Below are 17,061 nucleotides of genomic sequence, written 5' to 3'. Positions count from 1 at the left end.
TTGCATAAATATGGTATAATTTCTTGATCCATTTTGCTTCTAATGGACAATTGGGTTTTTCCTAGTTTATGGCTCTTTTGAATAAAGCTGCTATGGACATAATCCTTTCTGTGGAGATATGTTTCATTCCTCTTTTGAAAATTCCTAGGAGTGATATTACTTGGTGCACATTTAACTACATAAGAAACGGCCAGTTTTCTCAAGGGTTTTACCATATTGCATCCTCACTAGCAATTTTATGTCACATCCTCTCCAAACACTTGATATTGTCTTTTTTTTTTAAGCTATTATACTGAGTGTGAAGCAGTACCATATTTTTATGCAAATAACGTGTGCCTTCCATGTTAGTTTGCCCACTGGTCCTTTCCCCTATGAGCTATTTTCACGAGTGCCACTATGCCAATTTTTTTAACATGCTGGTGTAAAAAAAAGAAATTTAGCATAGTGAGCTTATGAAAATACCTTATGGGGAGTGGAAACAGTTGGCAAACAAATGTAGTAGAAGTTATATACTATTTGCATAAAAATACAGTACCTCAGTGTGGTAACTGATGATGTTGGACATCTTTTCATATGCTTAATGGTCATTTTCATATTTTCTTTTCTGAAGTTTCTACTCAAGGTTTTTTTTTTTTTTTTTTTTTGCCCACTTATTACTGGATTATCTTCTTATTGGAGCACTGGTGGCACAGTGTTTCAGATCTTGGCTGCTAACCAAAAGACCGGCAGTTCGAATCCACCAGCCACTCCTTGGAAACACTATGGGGCTGATCTACTGTGTCCTATAGGGTTGCTATGAGTCAGAACCCACTTGAAGGCAACAGATTTAGGTTTTGGTTTACATGCTAAAGTTCATGCATTGTCAGGGCTGTATTTCTGTTGGGTGTCTCTCGGAGGGGAATCCATTCCTTTGCCTTTTCTAGCTTCCAGTAGTTGTCCATATTCCTTGGCCTGTTTGTCCCCTCCTTCCTTCATCTCAAAGCCAGCAATGTTACCACTGCCTGACTATTCTTCACCCGTCTCATTTCTCTTTGACACTGAGCCAGAAAAGTTCCTCTGCTTTTAAAGACCCATGGGAGTAGACTGTGTCCATCTAGATAATCCAAGATAATCTCTCCCATCTCTGGGTCTTCAATGTAATCAGATCCAGAAAATGCTTTTCCCATGTAATAGTATATATGCACAGGCTCTGGGAATGAGGTGTGGTCATCTTTGGGGAGCTATATTCTGCTATGACAGGTATCTTAATAATATTTACTGTTCCAACCCATGAATGCGATACCTATTTAGTCTCTCACTGAAAAGTTTTGTAGTTTCCAGGTTAGAAATCTTGCACATCATTTCTTAGGTGCATTCCTGTACATTTTATGTTTTTAATACAACTGTAAACATTCTTGATAAATTCACTTAATAGTTCTAGCAGTTTATGTGTGTGTGTATGAGAGAGAGAGAGATTCCTTTAAAATTTTTATGTACACAATCATGTTGTCATTTATATAAGAGAAGTTTTACTTTCTCCTTTCCTAATTGTATATCTTTCAGTCCCTACCTTGTTTTATTATACTGTCTCGAACAGAACTGGTTTTAAAAAAAAAAGAAAAATTTTTTTTTTTTGCATTTGTAACATTTGCTGTGATGTTAAGGTTCTTGTCCAGAAATTCCAAGTTATCTCCCCAAGTGTTAATTGCTGTTCTTGTCAGTGCTCTCAGTATAAAATTAATTATGTTTTGCATACTCTGCCCCGTCACTCACCTTTCCACAAGCCCATCAATAATTAGCGCATGATTTTGCAGAACACACGTTATATCAGTAACACGCGAAACAGAGTGCTAGTATTTAGCAGCTTGTTTTTATTTTATATAAATAGAGTTTACTAAAGAAAGAGAAGTTCTACTGAAGTCTGAAAGATAAAAACTTAAAGAACAGGTTCCCAGGCACTGAACACAAATACAGGAAAGGGATAGTCATTGTGAGGATAGTGTTCTTTGAAATTAAGTATTCCAACACACTTCGAGAAGGTGAATATAATTAGGAAGACAAAAGAACTGAGATATAACAAACACCAACACACCATTTTCTTTAAGCTATCATAGAACTATGGAGGCAAAAGATGATTCTAACCTGCCTTGTTTTATATTAAAGATCTGAGAAGTCTGCTTGCCTCTAGGCCATGGGGCAGAAATTGAGGAAGGGGAAAAGAAAAAATAAAGGGAAGAATGGTGGAAGAAAGAGGAAAAAAGAGAGGGAAGGAGAAAGGTAAAGGAAGAGGGAAAGAAAGAAAAAAAAGAAAAGGAAGTCAAGAATTAGGTAAGATTGTCTCTGTTTTTTAATAAATTGGAAGGAAAGCAGTAAAACAAAATGTTTTATATCTGTGTAAAAACATCAGATATGATAATTAACAGACACTGTAATAATTATTTTGCACTTCTAAATCCAACTCACTCTTTACAGTAGAACTCCAAAGAGAAGCTTATGCATTCTCTCGACAAACTCCCTCTCTACACCTTCAATCATAATTACAAAAAGTATCGAAGTAATACAAGGAAACTGTTTTCTACATGGCACTCTTTAACAATAAGAGTCATTCCATTTTATTTTAAGGCTGTAAACATAAACGTTTATGTATGGAATAAGAAAACTTCTCCCATTTGGGGAATTTGGCCACGCGGAATTCCTTTCCTTTTTGTAAGGTCAATATTTTCCATGTGCTTCCAATTGGAAATCAGTAAGTCCTGTCACAGAAATAAATTAAGCAGGCCAATGCTAATTTCATTTTCTCTACTCCGGATCATTTGTTTTTTAACCTCACAAAAGATCTTTAGCAAAATTACTTAAAAGGTAAGTAGGCAGACTGTGTGCCCTAGGAATGAGTCATCTGCAGTATTCAGGGAATTTTATTACCAGCAAAGTTATCGTTGGTTTAGAAAACCTATATTCACACTATGTGTATGTGTGTGTAAGAGAAAATACTAAATGGCTGATAAAACTGTATTTAAGTTTAAATTCACTCAAGCTACTGGATATAGATGGTAGCTCAGTAGTTAAAGCGCTCTGCTGCTAGCAGAAAGGTTGACAGTTCGAACCCACCAGCCTCTCCTTGGGAGAAAGGTGTGACGGCCTGCTTCCATAAAGATTTATAGCCTTGGAAACCCTATGGGAGCACTTCTACTTTGTCTGACATGGCCGCTAAGAGTCAGAATTGACTTGACCACGGTGGGTTTGGTTTTGGTTATTTCAATTTGATTGAATTTAGCAAAATTAATTCCTTGAAGATCATTTAAATTACTGCTTTAAAAGGCTGGAAAATAGCAATAGGTGTTGGGAGAAAGTTTCATTCCTGATTCAGAAGCTAAAAGAGATTGTTTAATTTAATTTGATTTAAATAAGAGAAAATTATAATGTTAAAGGTACCCAGGAATTCAGAATTCCTATTTCTTGAGTTACACAGCATGCTCATTATCACACACCCTGCACTGTCACAAGGAAATGTCTCTGAGAACTACGTGGAGGACTTCAGACCTAAGAGTCAAAGGTGTTTAATGAATCATTAACTCTATTTCTGATTCAACTACAGTTTATCATTTAATAAATAATTTTTCACAAGATAAATGCTTCCTAATCACACCAGTATCCTACAATGACTGTCCTCATATTTCTTTCTTGATACACTCCTTTCTTTCTTACCTCTAGCAGACCTCATTCTCCTATGTCTGTGACCATTCCTTCTCCCAACACCTTTTATGGAACTTTCTCTGTTAACGCTATTAAATACCGTGTTTCCCATAATGTTTTGCCCTTGGTTGGATTCTTTTTCCCCGGTATACAATTTCTTTGAGTAATCTATCACAAATCTCTATTTCCAGCCCAAACTGATACCTGCACACTCCCAACTCTCTCCTGGATATCTCCATGAGTATTTCCACCAAGTCCCATGAGGTGTGCTCACTCACCCACTCTTCCTATATTTACTCAGTCATCCACTGAGAAAGCCAACATCTTCTAAGACAGGACACTCATTCATTCTCTCCTTAAATATATACCAAGTGTGAAGAAGCAATCTTTTGGACAAGCCAGGCAATCATGGATTTCTCCATCCATCTCCCTGCTGGCTTCTTTGAGCCTCAGAACGAGCCATTCCCCTCACTGAGGCCTGATATTTGTTATCAGGATTAAGAAGTTTGCACTAACAACTTCAACCCCCACCTCAAGAAGTCAAGAGGGTTTGATGCAGTAGGATGTTTGTTGTTGTTGTTAGGTGCCATTGAGTTGGTTCTGACTCATAGTGAGCCTACAGTACAGAGCAGAACTACCCCGTAGGGTTTCCAAGGAGCAGCTGGTGGATTTGAACTGCCGGCCTTTTGGTTAGCAGCCGAGCTCTTAACCACTGTCCCACCAGGGCTCCAGGATGTTTGTTAGCAAGGTTCAAAAGACACAATTAATCCCTTTGGCTGGGCGTATAAATAGCTGGGAGAGGCAACTTTCTTTATCTCCTCAGGTATGGGCCAATGGGGCACACGTAGCATTAAGCTTATAGCTCACTTTAGTAGACCTACCTGGCCAGGGAGAGATCGGCAGTAGGTAGTATCCTACTGTGTCCTTCAGCCATGATGCCAGGTGGAGGGAAAGCATGGAAAAATCTACATCCAGTGGGGACAGTTTCCAGAAACCAGGTGGGGAGGGAGGATGTGTCAGAAACTGTCCCATTTAAGTCACCCATGACACAGTGCAGGGTGTGCATGGACGTCATCATCTCTGGTCAGACAGCATTTAAGCCCAGGGACTGCTCATCTGCTGTACACGGTCCACCGCTTATTGTAAGTAATAAAAGCTACTTCTCATGTGCTAACGTGCTCAGGCTCTGTTCAGAAGTATGTGATGTTTACGGAGCAATACAAATTAGTTATTAGTTCCCTTTTTCTAATGGCCTCCTGGCTTTACCTGAGAGTATATTGCAGATTTGCCATATTGCATCTCAGGCTTGGTGCAGCAAAGCAGCATCTGGTGATGCTGATACTCACTGAGTATTCATGTTGGAGCCCATGCTAAGCATGATGGTATATGGAGAAACAAAACAGACGTCATAACTGTCCTATAGACTAAAAGGGTGATAAAACTAAAAAAGAGATTGGTAAATAAGCGATTACACCAACTTGTGATAATTGCTATGATACATGAAATATATGGTGCAATACAAGTTACTCATAGCGACCTTACAAGACAGAGTAGAACTGCCCCGTTGGGTTTCCAAGGAGCAGCTGGAGGATTCAAGCTGCCGACCTTTTGGTTAGCAGCCAACCTCTTACCCACTGCACCACAAGGGCTCTGCTACAAGTCAGAAGCAATGTGACAGCAGCAGGTTTGATTTTCTGGATACAAGGTACACATTCAAATTCAGGAAGTTAGAACATTCACCATTGACACTACATCTTCATGTACACCTGCAAGGTAGGTAAGAGTTAATCACTTTTGAATTTCAGGAGGGAGAGAGAAACATGGAAAAGATGTACACAATGGCATAGTCAAGAAATTGAAAAAAGTCCAATATGGCCATATCATCAAACATGGTAGAGGAGGCAGGCGAAATAAAGCTGGAGAATGAAGCAGGGACCAAGGCACTTGGGGACCTGTGAATCGTGCTATGGCATGGGTAGTTTATTTCAAAAGGAATGGAAAGGACTTTGTGTTGCATCGCTGGATTTAGAAGGATTACTGCAACTGCATTGTTGAGAATGGACTGGGGGAAGGGTAGAGAATTTGTAAGGAGTCTGATGGGTTAATCTTAACATAGAGATGCTGATACCCTTGATTAGCTTAGAATCATGAAGATACACAGATTGACTGACAATGATTTTAGCTGAAATAGATCAAAGCCTAGCAGAAGTGAGTGGGCTCAAGGACTCATTAGATATGGGAGAGATGGCAGACAGGAGTGAGGATAAAGCTTCAGTTTGTGGTGAATAAATGATGAAACAGGAAATGCAACAGATAGGAGATGGGGACAAGAAGATCATTTCCTATTCACACAAGTTGATCGTGGGGACATGGTGACAAAGACTGTCCACCAGTCAACGGTACCTGCCGGTGGTATACATGGGTCTGGAACTTGGGAGAAAAACAGACATGAGGCTTTGGGAGTCATCAGCATGTAGGGTATTTGAAGCTGGAGGGATGAATGAGATTCCCCAAAGACATGGCAAACATTGAGAAGAGAAGGAAACCTAGGCTCAGTTCTTAATTCTTATGTACTTGTGTGACAATATATTTGAGAACAAAATACAACTCTTTTGAACATCAAGATATGTGGGTTACAAAAAAAAAAAAAAAAGACCAGGCTTACTGTTCTGACAGACTGAAGAAGCCCCGAGAGTATGGCCCCCAGAAATGCTTTTAGCTCAGTAATGAAGTCACTTCTGAAGCTCACCCTTCAGCCAAAGATGAGACAGGCCCATAAAACAAAATGAGACTAAAGGGGCACACCAGCCCAGGGGCAAGGACTAGAAGGCAGGAGGAGACAGGTAAGCTGTCCCAAGGTCGATAAGGAGAGAGTGTTGACATGTCGTGGGGTTAGCAACCAATGTCACAAAACAATATTTGTATTAATTGTTTAGTAAGAAACTGCTCTGTAAATCTTCACCTAAAGTACAATAAAAAAAAACTTTTTAAAAAAGATATGTGGGATATAGGATATAAAATACTTTTTGAAGGGAAAGATACTTAGATTTTAACATTTATACAATCTTTTTCTTATCTTTTGGTATAGCATCACTGATCCTATTGTAAATATTAGTATCAGCAAATATGAGCAAACTTTATTTTACTTACAATTTATGGAAGAATGTTTAAAGCCAAAAGACTTATTGCTCACAGAACTTTTTGGTTCTCACTTTTAGACAAGAACAGGCATTTTTTTATTCTCACTAAAGCACAATTTTAAAATATATACACCCCCCTGGTTTAAGTGCAAATAATATATCCCGCTATAAATTATGAACTACCTTCCCTATGAAAGTATTTATATTTGTACAATATTTATAAGCAAGTGAAACTTCTATGAATGTCTCTAAAAATGCCATTAGTCTCTCTAAAATGTTAGAATTGCTTTTTTTTTTTTTCTGAACAGAGATACATTTATTTACAGTAAATTTCTTCAGAGGGAGTCGTAAATCTTCCATGCATATACACTGATATTCAAATAAAGCCTATTTCAAAAATATCATTATAATAGGAAATTAATGGATATCTTTATGGATGAATATTTTTAAAAAATAATTCTAGATGCCATGTGGCCTTCTTTTGACAATATAACTGAGACACAATTCACTCAAAACATTCTTTAATGTAAATCTCATTTTTCTAAAAATTTTAATCAGGAAATAATATTTTGGTCTTTGTGTCATATGTTTTGGAAACTCTGGTGGCATAGTTGTTAAAAGCTATGGTTGCTAACCAAAAGGTCAGCAGTTCGAATCCACCAGCTGCTCCTTGGAAACCATATGGGGTAGTTCTACTCTGTCCTATAGGGTCACTATGAGTCAGAATTGGCTTGATGGCAACGGGTTTGGTTTTTGGGTTTTTTGGGTGAATACATTCTAAGAGAAAAAGCCTCAAGTATACCCTTCAGTATTTAGAGTTTTGCTTCTCGCTCTTGCGTGATCACTTTCATTTATTCATTCAGTCACTCTGCTAGGTACTAGGCTAGCATGGTGAACAAAATAAGTAAGTGCTTTGTCTTGGTGGAACTTACATTCTAGCTGAGATTCTATTCAAGCGGTTTAATGGATCAAAATGAAAAAGACACATATGATCTTCAAGCACTAACCTTAATACCCAGAGGTGTAAGAATTCAGAAAACACTAAATTAATGTTTAGTTATTTTCTAGAGAAGCAGAGCATAAAGATAACCCTGTTACTTTAAAAACTGGCCTCATCGACACATTAACAATGACCATGCCCAGAAAACACTTGGTTGGACATCTATTTATGCAAACCTAGCAACTGAATCAACTGCCCAGGACGTATGCACACCGACTGATGTCCAACACACATCTACTGGTTCCGCCTTTGCTCTTAAAATCTTCTGAGCCATGTAAACCCTGCCCCCCTTTAACAGATGCTGATGTTTCTCACTGGCAGAAGGGCCTGGGGTGGGGCTTGGCACTGTGCAACCAGAATCAAAGGGTCTTGGTCAAGTTCATACAGCAGTGTTAGGTAGAGCTGGTACTCAGAGCTAGGCCATTCCTAGTCCACTGAGGAGCCCATGGAAGTCCTCAAAACAAAGCTGTCTCAACCACTTAGTTAAACAGAACGAACTGCAGATGTGTGTGTGAGAGAGAGAAAGAGTGAATGAGAGAGTAGTGGGTAGGAGTTGTGGGAAATAGAGGAAAGAATAGGAAACGTAAATGAAATCAATGAGAACTAACTTTTTTTCTTTTTTCTTAATTTAGGGTTAAACATTTTGAGCTTTTTTTTAAAAAAATGGAGTGATTAGGAAGTTTCTTAATTCACTTATCATCAAATAAAAGATGAATGCTGGAAATGTCGCTGGTACACTGGGGAAGTAGTAATAAAAACATCAATCTTAATTACTTTGTATCTCAAAAAGTGAATACGGGCTCTGAGTCACACTTCTCTTTTAAGTTCACAACTGCTTCTCTAGATTAAAAGTACAGATTCAGAAAGACAAAAATTTGGGGAATTCTTGTCAGTCATGTGACAGGTAAAAGTATAAAAGTACTGGTAGCCACTAATTCTCTCTGCTTTCTCATTCAGTACTTTCTCTAATTGGTGACAGTCATTTTCCAAAAAGCTCTATGGAGGAAGTAGTAATTGTATTGGACTTATATTTGTGGGTTAGGCATGGCCTGTAGGATGACTGGCATATATGTTAATTCTTGAATGGTTCCTTAATTGTTTAAATATTCTAAAAACATGTAAATATTTTCAGTTAAATATTTAACTGAACAAATTCTAAATCTATTTGTATCCCTCAAACCAATTTCTTTTAACCATATAACCAACCTGCACTGTTAGTTTAACTTGATCACTAATTTTTCTGTCATGGCTGTACAAGCACATCCTCCCACGTGACACAAATTTTATCTTGTTTGTTAACACTTACCATATAATAACGCTGCAGTATAGGCATTTTAAAAATGTCTTTTTCTGGGTATAAGTCTCTATTTTCTGCAGAGTTGGGTTTCTTGCACATACACTCTCAGGGACCCCTAAACAACCAAAACCAAACCCAGTGCCGTTGAGTCGATTCCAACTCATAGCGACCCTATAGGACAGAGTAGAACTGCCCCACAGTTTCCAAGGAGCGCCTGGCAGATTCGAACTGCCGACCCTTTGGTTAGCAGCCATAGCACTTAACAACTACGCCACCAGGGTTTAGGGACCCCTAGATAATCTTTTTTTTTTTTTTTTTTTTTTATGAAGGACTCTGGACCTGTGAAACTGTAGGCCTGCTCTCATGTGTCTGTGCATTTTTAGGAATAGGGTCAGTACCTTCATCAGATTGTTTGAGGGATAAAATTTCCACAGCCATTAATTCTTGCTGCCTTATTAATCAGAACAGCTTCCAGGAAGTAGACCAGAAACATCCATATGTCCCTCCAAAATGCAAGTCAAAACCAGTCATATTAACACAAGTTCAACATGTAGAAAGAAAGACAACAGTAGATGCTATATATGGAATCCTTAGATATTTGCATATTCATTTCACTTCCTGCCTCTGTGGGGGACAGAAATTGATCATAAATTAATTTCTCTTTATCACTCTTTTTCAAGCTTTACAAGGCTTTAAGAAATACATTATTTTTAGAAGCCAAAGAAGTTGTTTTAAAATACACCAACTCAGACTCGTTTCTCCCAGATCCTCCCTGCTAAATACAACTATAAACCCTTGAGATAAGGTAAGAAGCAATCGATGAGGAACTCTGAAAGGTGGAAAGAGGACAGCAAATTGGCTCAGAAACAACAGAGTTGTATGGCAATTTACGTCCCCCCACCCAACAGAAGATGACCCCAGACCCAGTCCCCCTGACCTCAGGTCAGGTAGACTCATTCCTCCCCAGGATCAAACAGAAGCCTCTATGACAATATCAGGTGGGCCAAGCACCATCAGGTTGTGGGGTTTGATGGGAAAAGCCTTGAACAAGAAGCACCAGGGCATGCTCTCTTTCCTCTTCTGACTAAGCCTCTTCAGCACCCAAACACAAGAGGTGGCTGGCGCGGTACCAGCAAAAAGAACTCTCCACACAGGGACCCAGCCCAGAATGCCTCTTTGTCCCTGCAGAGATTTCTTCCCCTAATTAGAGACACTGGGTGGCCAAGCCTGGGGAAAGCCTTTCCACCCTCTCGACCACCACCAGCAAGGACCACTAAGAACCCCAGGGGTACCACATAAACCAAACACACCAAAAGTATACAGCAAAGACTCTGAAAACTAAACGGTCATTGGAACCACATGCCACAAGAGTAGACCAAGATCTGGGTGTAAACTTAAACAGGGTGATTGCCTTCTAAAACAGAAGATTTAAATAGGACCAAGAGTCTTCTAAGTTAAAACCTAAAATGTCCAAATACCATCACAATAACCCGTCATACTAAGGTCAGAAAAATCACAACTTAGATGAGAAAAGAAAATCAACTGACACCAAAACCAAGATGAATCCCAGCCCAGCCATCAGATGCTGGAGTTATCTGACAATGATTTTAAAGCAGTCATCATAAAAATGCTCCAACCAGCAACTGTAAATTCTCTGGAAATAAATAAAAAGAGAGAAGTTGTACATTAAAAAAAGAGCCAAATGGAAACTATGTAGCTGAAAAATACAATGACGGAAATAAAATATAGGCACTCATACCAAATATTTCATTTGGCCTACAACCAAATAAAAGGAAACCCGCACAGTGGGATCTGATAAAAATTATTCAAATATCTATAAGAAAAGTATCATTTTTGCCCAAATTGTACTTAAAAAAAAATGCTGTTGAATCTAGTCCCATTTCCCCAGAGCACACCATGTTATGAAAGTGGTTAAAAGGAACTTGTTTGCTATCATTTCGAAACAATAACCGATATAAAATACAAAAGTCCAATGAGAAAAAAGTGAGCTTCGAGTATAATGAAAGTCTTAACTGGGGCTTCATTGAGCCCAGGTCGGGTAGCTTCCTGCTATATTTTATCAGCCCATCACTCACTTCAAGATCTAGCTCCTTCAACAAGCATTTTGAAAATCCACGGTCCGCATTTTCTCAGCGCAGAAAAACACATTGTGTTCTAATACCCAGTACTTAGGGATATTTATACTTCTTCATTGTTTAGTCATAACAAAACTCCTCACTCACTGTCCCAGTATGCTAGTGTGCTAGAAATCGCTTACTAATGTATTGACGGTGTAATGAGGTATTGATGTTCCAATTCTCCTGTGGTCTGGTAAGGTACCCTGGCGGGGCAGTGGTTAAGTGCTCAGCTGCTGATGAAAAGGTCAGCCATTCAAACCCACCAGCCACTCCGTGGGAGAAAGATATGCCGGTCTGCTTCTGTAAAGATTTATAGCATTGGAAGCCTCATGGGGCAGTTCTACACTGTCCTGTAGGGTTGCTATGAGTCAGAATCTGCTGGACAGCAGTGGGTTTGGTTTTGTAGTCTAGTGGGACCTAGAGCCCCTGAAGTCCTGAAGCCAGTTGCTTCAGCTACCTAAAATCTTATCCATGAACCCATTCATTACTTACACATATATTTACTGGGTAGTAGCACCATTTGGGAGTATTTCATAGCCTCTAACTGGCACTGTGCAGCCCTGGTGGTGCAGTGATTAAGAGCTCAGCTGCTAACCAAAAGGTCTGCAGTTCAAATCCAGCAACCACTCCTTGAAAACCCTATGGGACAGTTCTACTCTGTCCTAATGTGTCACCATGAGTTGGAATCGACTGCACTGCAATTTTTTTTGAAGTGTATTTATTGAATGAACGAAACGTGTTCAATAGAAAACATCAAAGCAAATGATGTTCTTCTTAGCTGCACAACCTTCCCCAAGAGATGCGCTGTTACTAAAATGCTCAAAGGCCAAATACTTTCAACCCTTTCACCAATTGCACTAATCACGTTTTATGATAGATATTTTGCAGACTGATTAATATCAAAGAGATCTAACTTAGTGACAATAAATTTAGTGGCTCTGATTTTTACTCCAAGATAATATATGGAAATAAACAAGTTTAATTTAAATGTTCATGTATATGCAAAATGAGTTATTTTTCATCCTATTACTACCAAGAATTTCTTTGATGCAAAATATTGTCCATATTCTTATAAACAGATTTTGATATTAATGAATTATATGAACACTGACCTGTCACATTCACACACGTAAATTATTAAAAAGTTAGAGTTTGCTTCTTCTCCATGACATAACAGAAACTAATGAAAAATTCATTTATGAGTAGCAGATCAAGATCTATTAACTACAGCCAAAAAAGAAAAAAAAAATCAAATCAGGGAAACATATCTCCTACTTATTCTGTATTAGTTAAAATATAATTTTTAGAAAAAAATAAAATATAATTTTGCTTTACATCTACAAACTGCAGAAAACACCCAGAATTATTACAGGGTCACGAATTATAAGGCTATAAGGAATGTATCATATTAGCGAAACAGTATTAAGTTTATTCCATGAAGAATGTTTACACATTTGGATTATTTCTACAGTGATCTTGACTACAATATGCAGAGTCCTGAGGAATGTATGCTTTTAGGTACCATTCTAAAAGTAAATATTTACTGTTCCTTTACCCATAGAAAGAGTTGCTTAGTAAGATGACGCCATTAAAAACTAAAATTCCATGCTGCTTAGTATACACTTTTTAATGAAAAACAGAATTACATCTCAAACGATATGTTGAGTATAAAACGAGTTTTAAAATAACTCAGAAAATCACTTTACCTGGCCATATTTTGCAGCCAAATGGAGTGGGGTCCAATACTGATTATCTGCTATGTTGAGGTCTCCGCCATGTTCCAAGATAAGAGACACCACCTCCTTGTAGCCACTTGCACATGCCATATGCAGCTGTGGTAGGAGAGACCTTGTTATTTTCCTTGCAAATAAACTGTGATGTCAATACACATTATTCAGTGGTTTAAAGAAAGCTATTTAATAAAATACCAGAATTAAAATTGCAGAAATCATAAAGCAACATACGTGTAGTCTGATTTCTTTGATATAAGTTGACGTCGTTACCATTCTTTGAAAAAAATTTCAGGGCTCTTTACGTATGTTAAGCCAAAAAAAATCTAAACCCATTGCCATCGAGTTGATTCTGACTCACAGTGTCTACAAGACAGAGTAGATCTGCCTCATAAGGCTTCCAAAGAGTGGCTGGTGGATTCGAATTGCCGGCCTCTTGGTTAGCAGCAGCTGAGCTCTTAACCACGGTGCAGTATTATTTTCCTTCTAACTCTGATAATATATGCTTTTTCATGTAGTTCCTACCTCCTCAGTGCCCTTTGTGCTGTAGCTTGAATATTTCTAAACACAACATGTATCAATGCCCGAATCCTCCTTAGACGTTCTTGACCAAAAGTCAAACATTGACACTGTAGGGGACCCAAAGGCAAAATAAGAACTGTGATAACTGCTATGTTTAGACACAGCTAAAAAGGACAGCAACACCAGGAAGGAATAATTAATCCTGACAGGCTTTAAAATGATTTTGTAGCTATCACTTTCCGGTCCTCCCAGTGTATTTTCTTAATGCAATCTGAAGTTTGGAAACTTTAAAAGAGACTTAAGGATCTGTGATGATGAGATCAGGGGTTAAAGACCTTTTTCAAATTTTCCAGATGGGGGAATCCTTGTTGTCTAAGTTAATATCACTGAACTCAATTTAAATTAGGGTGTTAACTAGGTACATAATTTATTTCATAGACACCATAATTAAGATGAATGAACTATGAGGCAAGGGAGGAAAAAAATAATTTAAAAGTAGCAATGACTTCTCATAGAACTTATAACATGGAATTCGTAGCTCTCGTTCTTTCTGTTTGTATTACCAAGACAAATTTTGAGTAAAATAAAAAGGCTTACTAAATGTATGGATTTTTATAAAATTGAGCAGAAATATTTGTTTTTCTTCCTTTGGGTTTAACTATGCTCTTTCGTCTATAGTGTACATTTAAGTTTATTTCTTCTACTTTCAACTATACGAGAACACCAAATGTATTCATCTCATTTATGGAATAGACGCGAAGACATGTATTCATCTAATTTATAGCATAGACATTAGGCATTAAGTTTGACTTAAAATCTTCCCATAGTTTGTTACATAGAAGATTTATCTCAATAATACTCTAGCAAACAGTCTGAAGAATTATATAACTACAGATATTTTAGAAAAAGTAATGTTAAACACTTGCTCTTCAAGAAAAAGTATTTCATCTGCCTCTAAAATTATTTTTACATTATTTAAGTGATCAGTAAATGACTGGCAGGTTACTACAAGTCATATGCACTGAACACTGAATCTCAGATTTTCATTTTAGGTATAAACTGATCAACAAGCGGCCCATCATTTGGTTAACTGCCTGATGCTGATGATGTCAAGTTCACGGGGCAAACCTTTGTATGAGCAGGTTTGCCTTTTACACAGCAAAAATTGGGTTCCTTCTTTTAGAACTTAGCCCAACTCTCAGCCAGTCACCTCATGAACGGCTAACAAGGAGACTGGAGCAGGGCAGCACTATCTTTGTTGTTATCCTTGTTAGGTGCCGTCTAGTCAGTTCCAACTCAGAGCAACCCCTAAGTACAACTGAACGAAACACTGTCCAGTCCTGAGCCAACCTCACAATCATTGCTATGTTTGAGCCCATTGTTGCAATCTATATCATTGAGCGTCTTCCTCTTCTTGGATGACCCTCTACTTTACCAAGCGCGATGTCCTTCACCAGGAATTGATCCCTCCTCATAACATGTCCAAAGTATGTGAGACGTACTCTTGCCATCCTCACTTTGAAGGAGCATTCTGCTTGTACTTCTTCCAAGACAGATTGGTTCGTTCTTTTGGCAGTCCACGGTATATTCAATATTCTTCTCCAATACCACAATTCAAAGGCGTCAATTCTTCTTCGGTCTTTCACATTATGGTGTATTTATCCCTATTTAACTATGCAGATAGAAGCCACTAATTTTTTAAATACTAGGATTATTATGTGCCTACTAATATACAACTTATTTTATTTAAACATATATTGGACATCTTCCATACTGTTAAATATTTTGATCACATAATGGCAAACATTGATTGAGGGCTTACTAATAACACGCTAAGTGATTTACATATATTGCTTCTTTGAATCTGCTTATCCTATCATGGGAAACCCTGGTGGTGTAGTGGTTAAGAGCTACAGCAGCTAACCAAAAAGTCAACAGTTTGAATCCATCAGGTGCTCCTATGAGGCACTTCTACTCTGTTCTATAGGATTACTATGAGTCAGAATCAACTCAATGGCAACAGATTTGGCTTTTTTTGGATCCTACAATGTGGGGATTACTATTACCTGAATTTAAAAGATGACAAAATAATGACTCAGAAAGTTTAAGCTATCAGTCTAAGTCATAGCCAGTAAGCAATGGACTCCAGGATAAGCATTGAGGGCTGTGAGAGTCTTCACCAAGGTCTTTTCCCTTCTCTAAACTTTTAGGGAAGCATGGCGACCATTTCCTATTTGTTAGGCATTCATGTAGATTTCAATATTTTTGCTATTATAAATAATGTTTTGTTGTTAATCCTCATATGTATCTCCCTGATTATTTCCTTCTGGCACATTTCTAGAAATGGAATTACTAACTCTGAAATAGTAACAAATTTCAAACCAAACCAAGTGCCGTCGAGTCGATTCCGACTCATAGCGACCCTATAGGACAGAGTAGAACTCCCCCCCAGAGTTTCCAAGGAGCACCTGGAGGATTTGAACTGCTGAACCTTTGGTTAGCAGCTGTAGCACTTAACCACTACACCAACAGGGTTTCCAATAACAAATTTACACGTTGTTAATACAACTTGTACATGTTGTGTTTGAGAGAACCTGTATTTGTAGACCCTTAGCACTTCTCATCCTCATTATTAATTATTCCTAAAATTATTATTTTAGAAATGAATTTGCATTTACTGAATTCCAAAAAAAACGGGTCTCTTTTCATATATTTATAGGTTTGTATTTTTTTTATTTTCTGAATTGACTTATTATTTAATTTTTTGTGAAATGGTCATCTTTTATCAATTTCTATAAATTCCGCATATTTGAAAAACCTGTTGCAAATACTAGTCCTGGTATAACCTACTGTTTAATTCTCTCATATTTTGATGCATGAGTTTTAATTTTAATTTCTCTTACAGTTTATGTTATTAATATTTTCCCTTCTGTTTTCTCCTTCTATTTTTATATTGGAGGAGTCTTTGCCACCTAAAAGTAAGTCTCTTTTACATAATGTGAAAAAAAAATGTGTTAATTGCTGTCACTTACTTGCTCTTGTATTCGGGCATTTGATTTTTAAAAAATCTTTGTGTAGAATTTAAAATATATTCTTCATTGATTCTTTTTTTTTTATGCTTTTGGACCCCTGCCACTCTAAAGCTGAAAGATCACTGTGAGAGGAAAATGTCCTAATTTGAGGAAAAATCAATAGGATCCATATTTGTAACAAAATGTTAAAATAGAATTTTTCCCATCTCAGTTTTAAATGAGTTATGAAGATAATATATATCATATCGCAAAGTGAGACCACAGATAGAAATTTCAAAATAAGCTTAAAAAAACTGCTTAGATGACTTTCAAAACCTGCCTCTAGACTGAGGGCAGAAGAGGTCAGAATTTGGAGAGAAAGTGAGAATAAAAACATTAGACAATTTTTACAGAGAACAGTCAACGTCCTAAGAGTCCATTTCCCACTCCCCAGGGTGTGTTCCTCATTTCGAGTCAAGAGAGACAGGCTTTACCCACCACCTCTTTTGTGGTTGCTGTTTTTAGGTGCTGTCGAGTTAATTTTGGCTCCT

The 17,061-nt window shown here is 37.7% G+C and overlaps 1 protein-coding gene across 5 annotated transcripts in view; it reads right to left on the bottom strand.

Moving 5' to 3' along the window:
* MYO16 (myosin XVI) overlaps positions 1 to 17,061 on the bottom strand; it is a 733,911-nt gene that overhangs the window by 430,414 nt on the left and 286,436 nt on the right. For all 5 annotated transcript variants that reach the window (XM_049867507.1, XM_049867511.1, XM_049867508.1 and 2 more), the window contains exon 7: positions 12,954 to 13,079. In XM_049867507.1, coding sequence (XP_049723464.1) covers positions 12,954 to 13,079 — 126 coding nt within the window. The remainder of the gene's footprint in view (positions 1 to 12,953; positions 13,080 to 17,061) is intronic.

Source organism: Elephas maximus, chromosome 23, assembly GCF_024166365.1.
Source record: "Elephas maximus indicus isolate mEleMax1 chromosome 23, mEleMax1 primary haplotype, whole genome shotgun sequence".
NCBI classification, from domain to species: domain Eukaryota; kingdom Metazoa; phylum Chordata; class Mammalia; order Proboscidea; family Elephantidae; genus Elephas; species Elephas maximus.
Note: the sequence above shows the minus strand (reverse complement) of the source record. Positions and strands in the feature narration are given on the sequence as shown.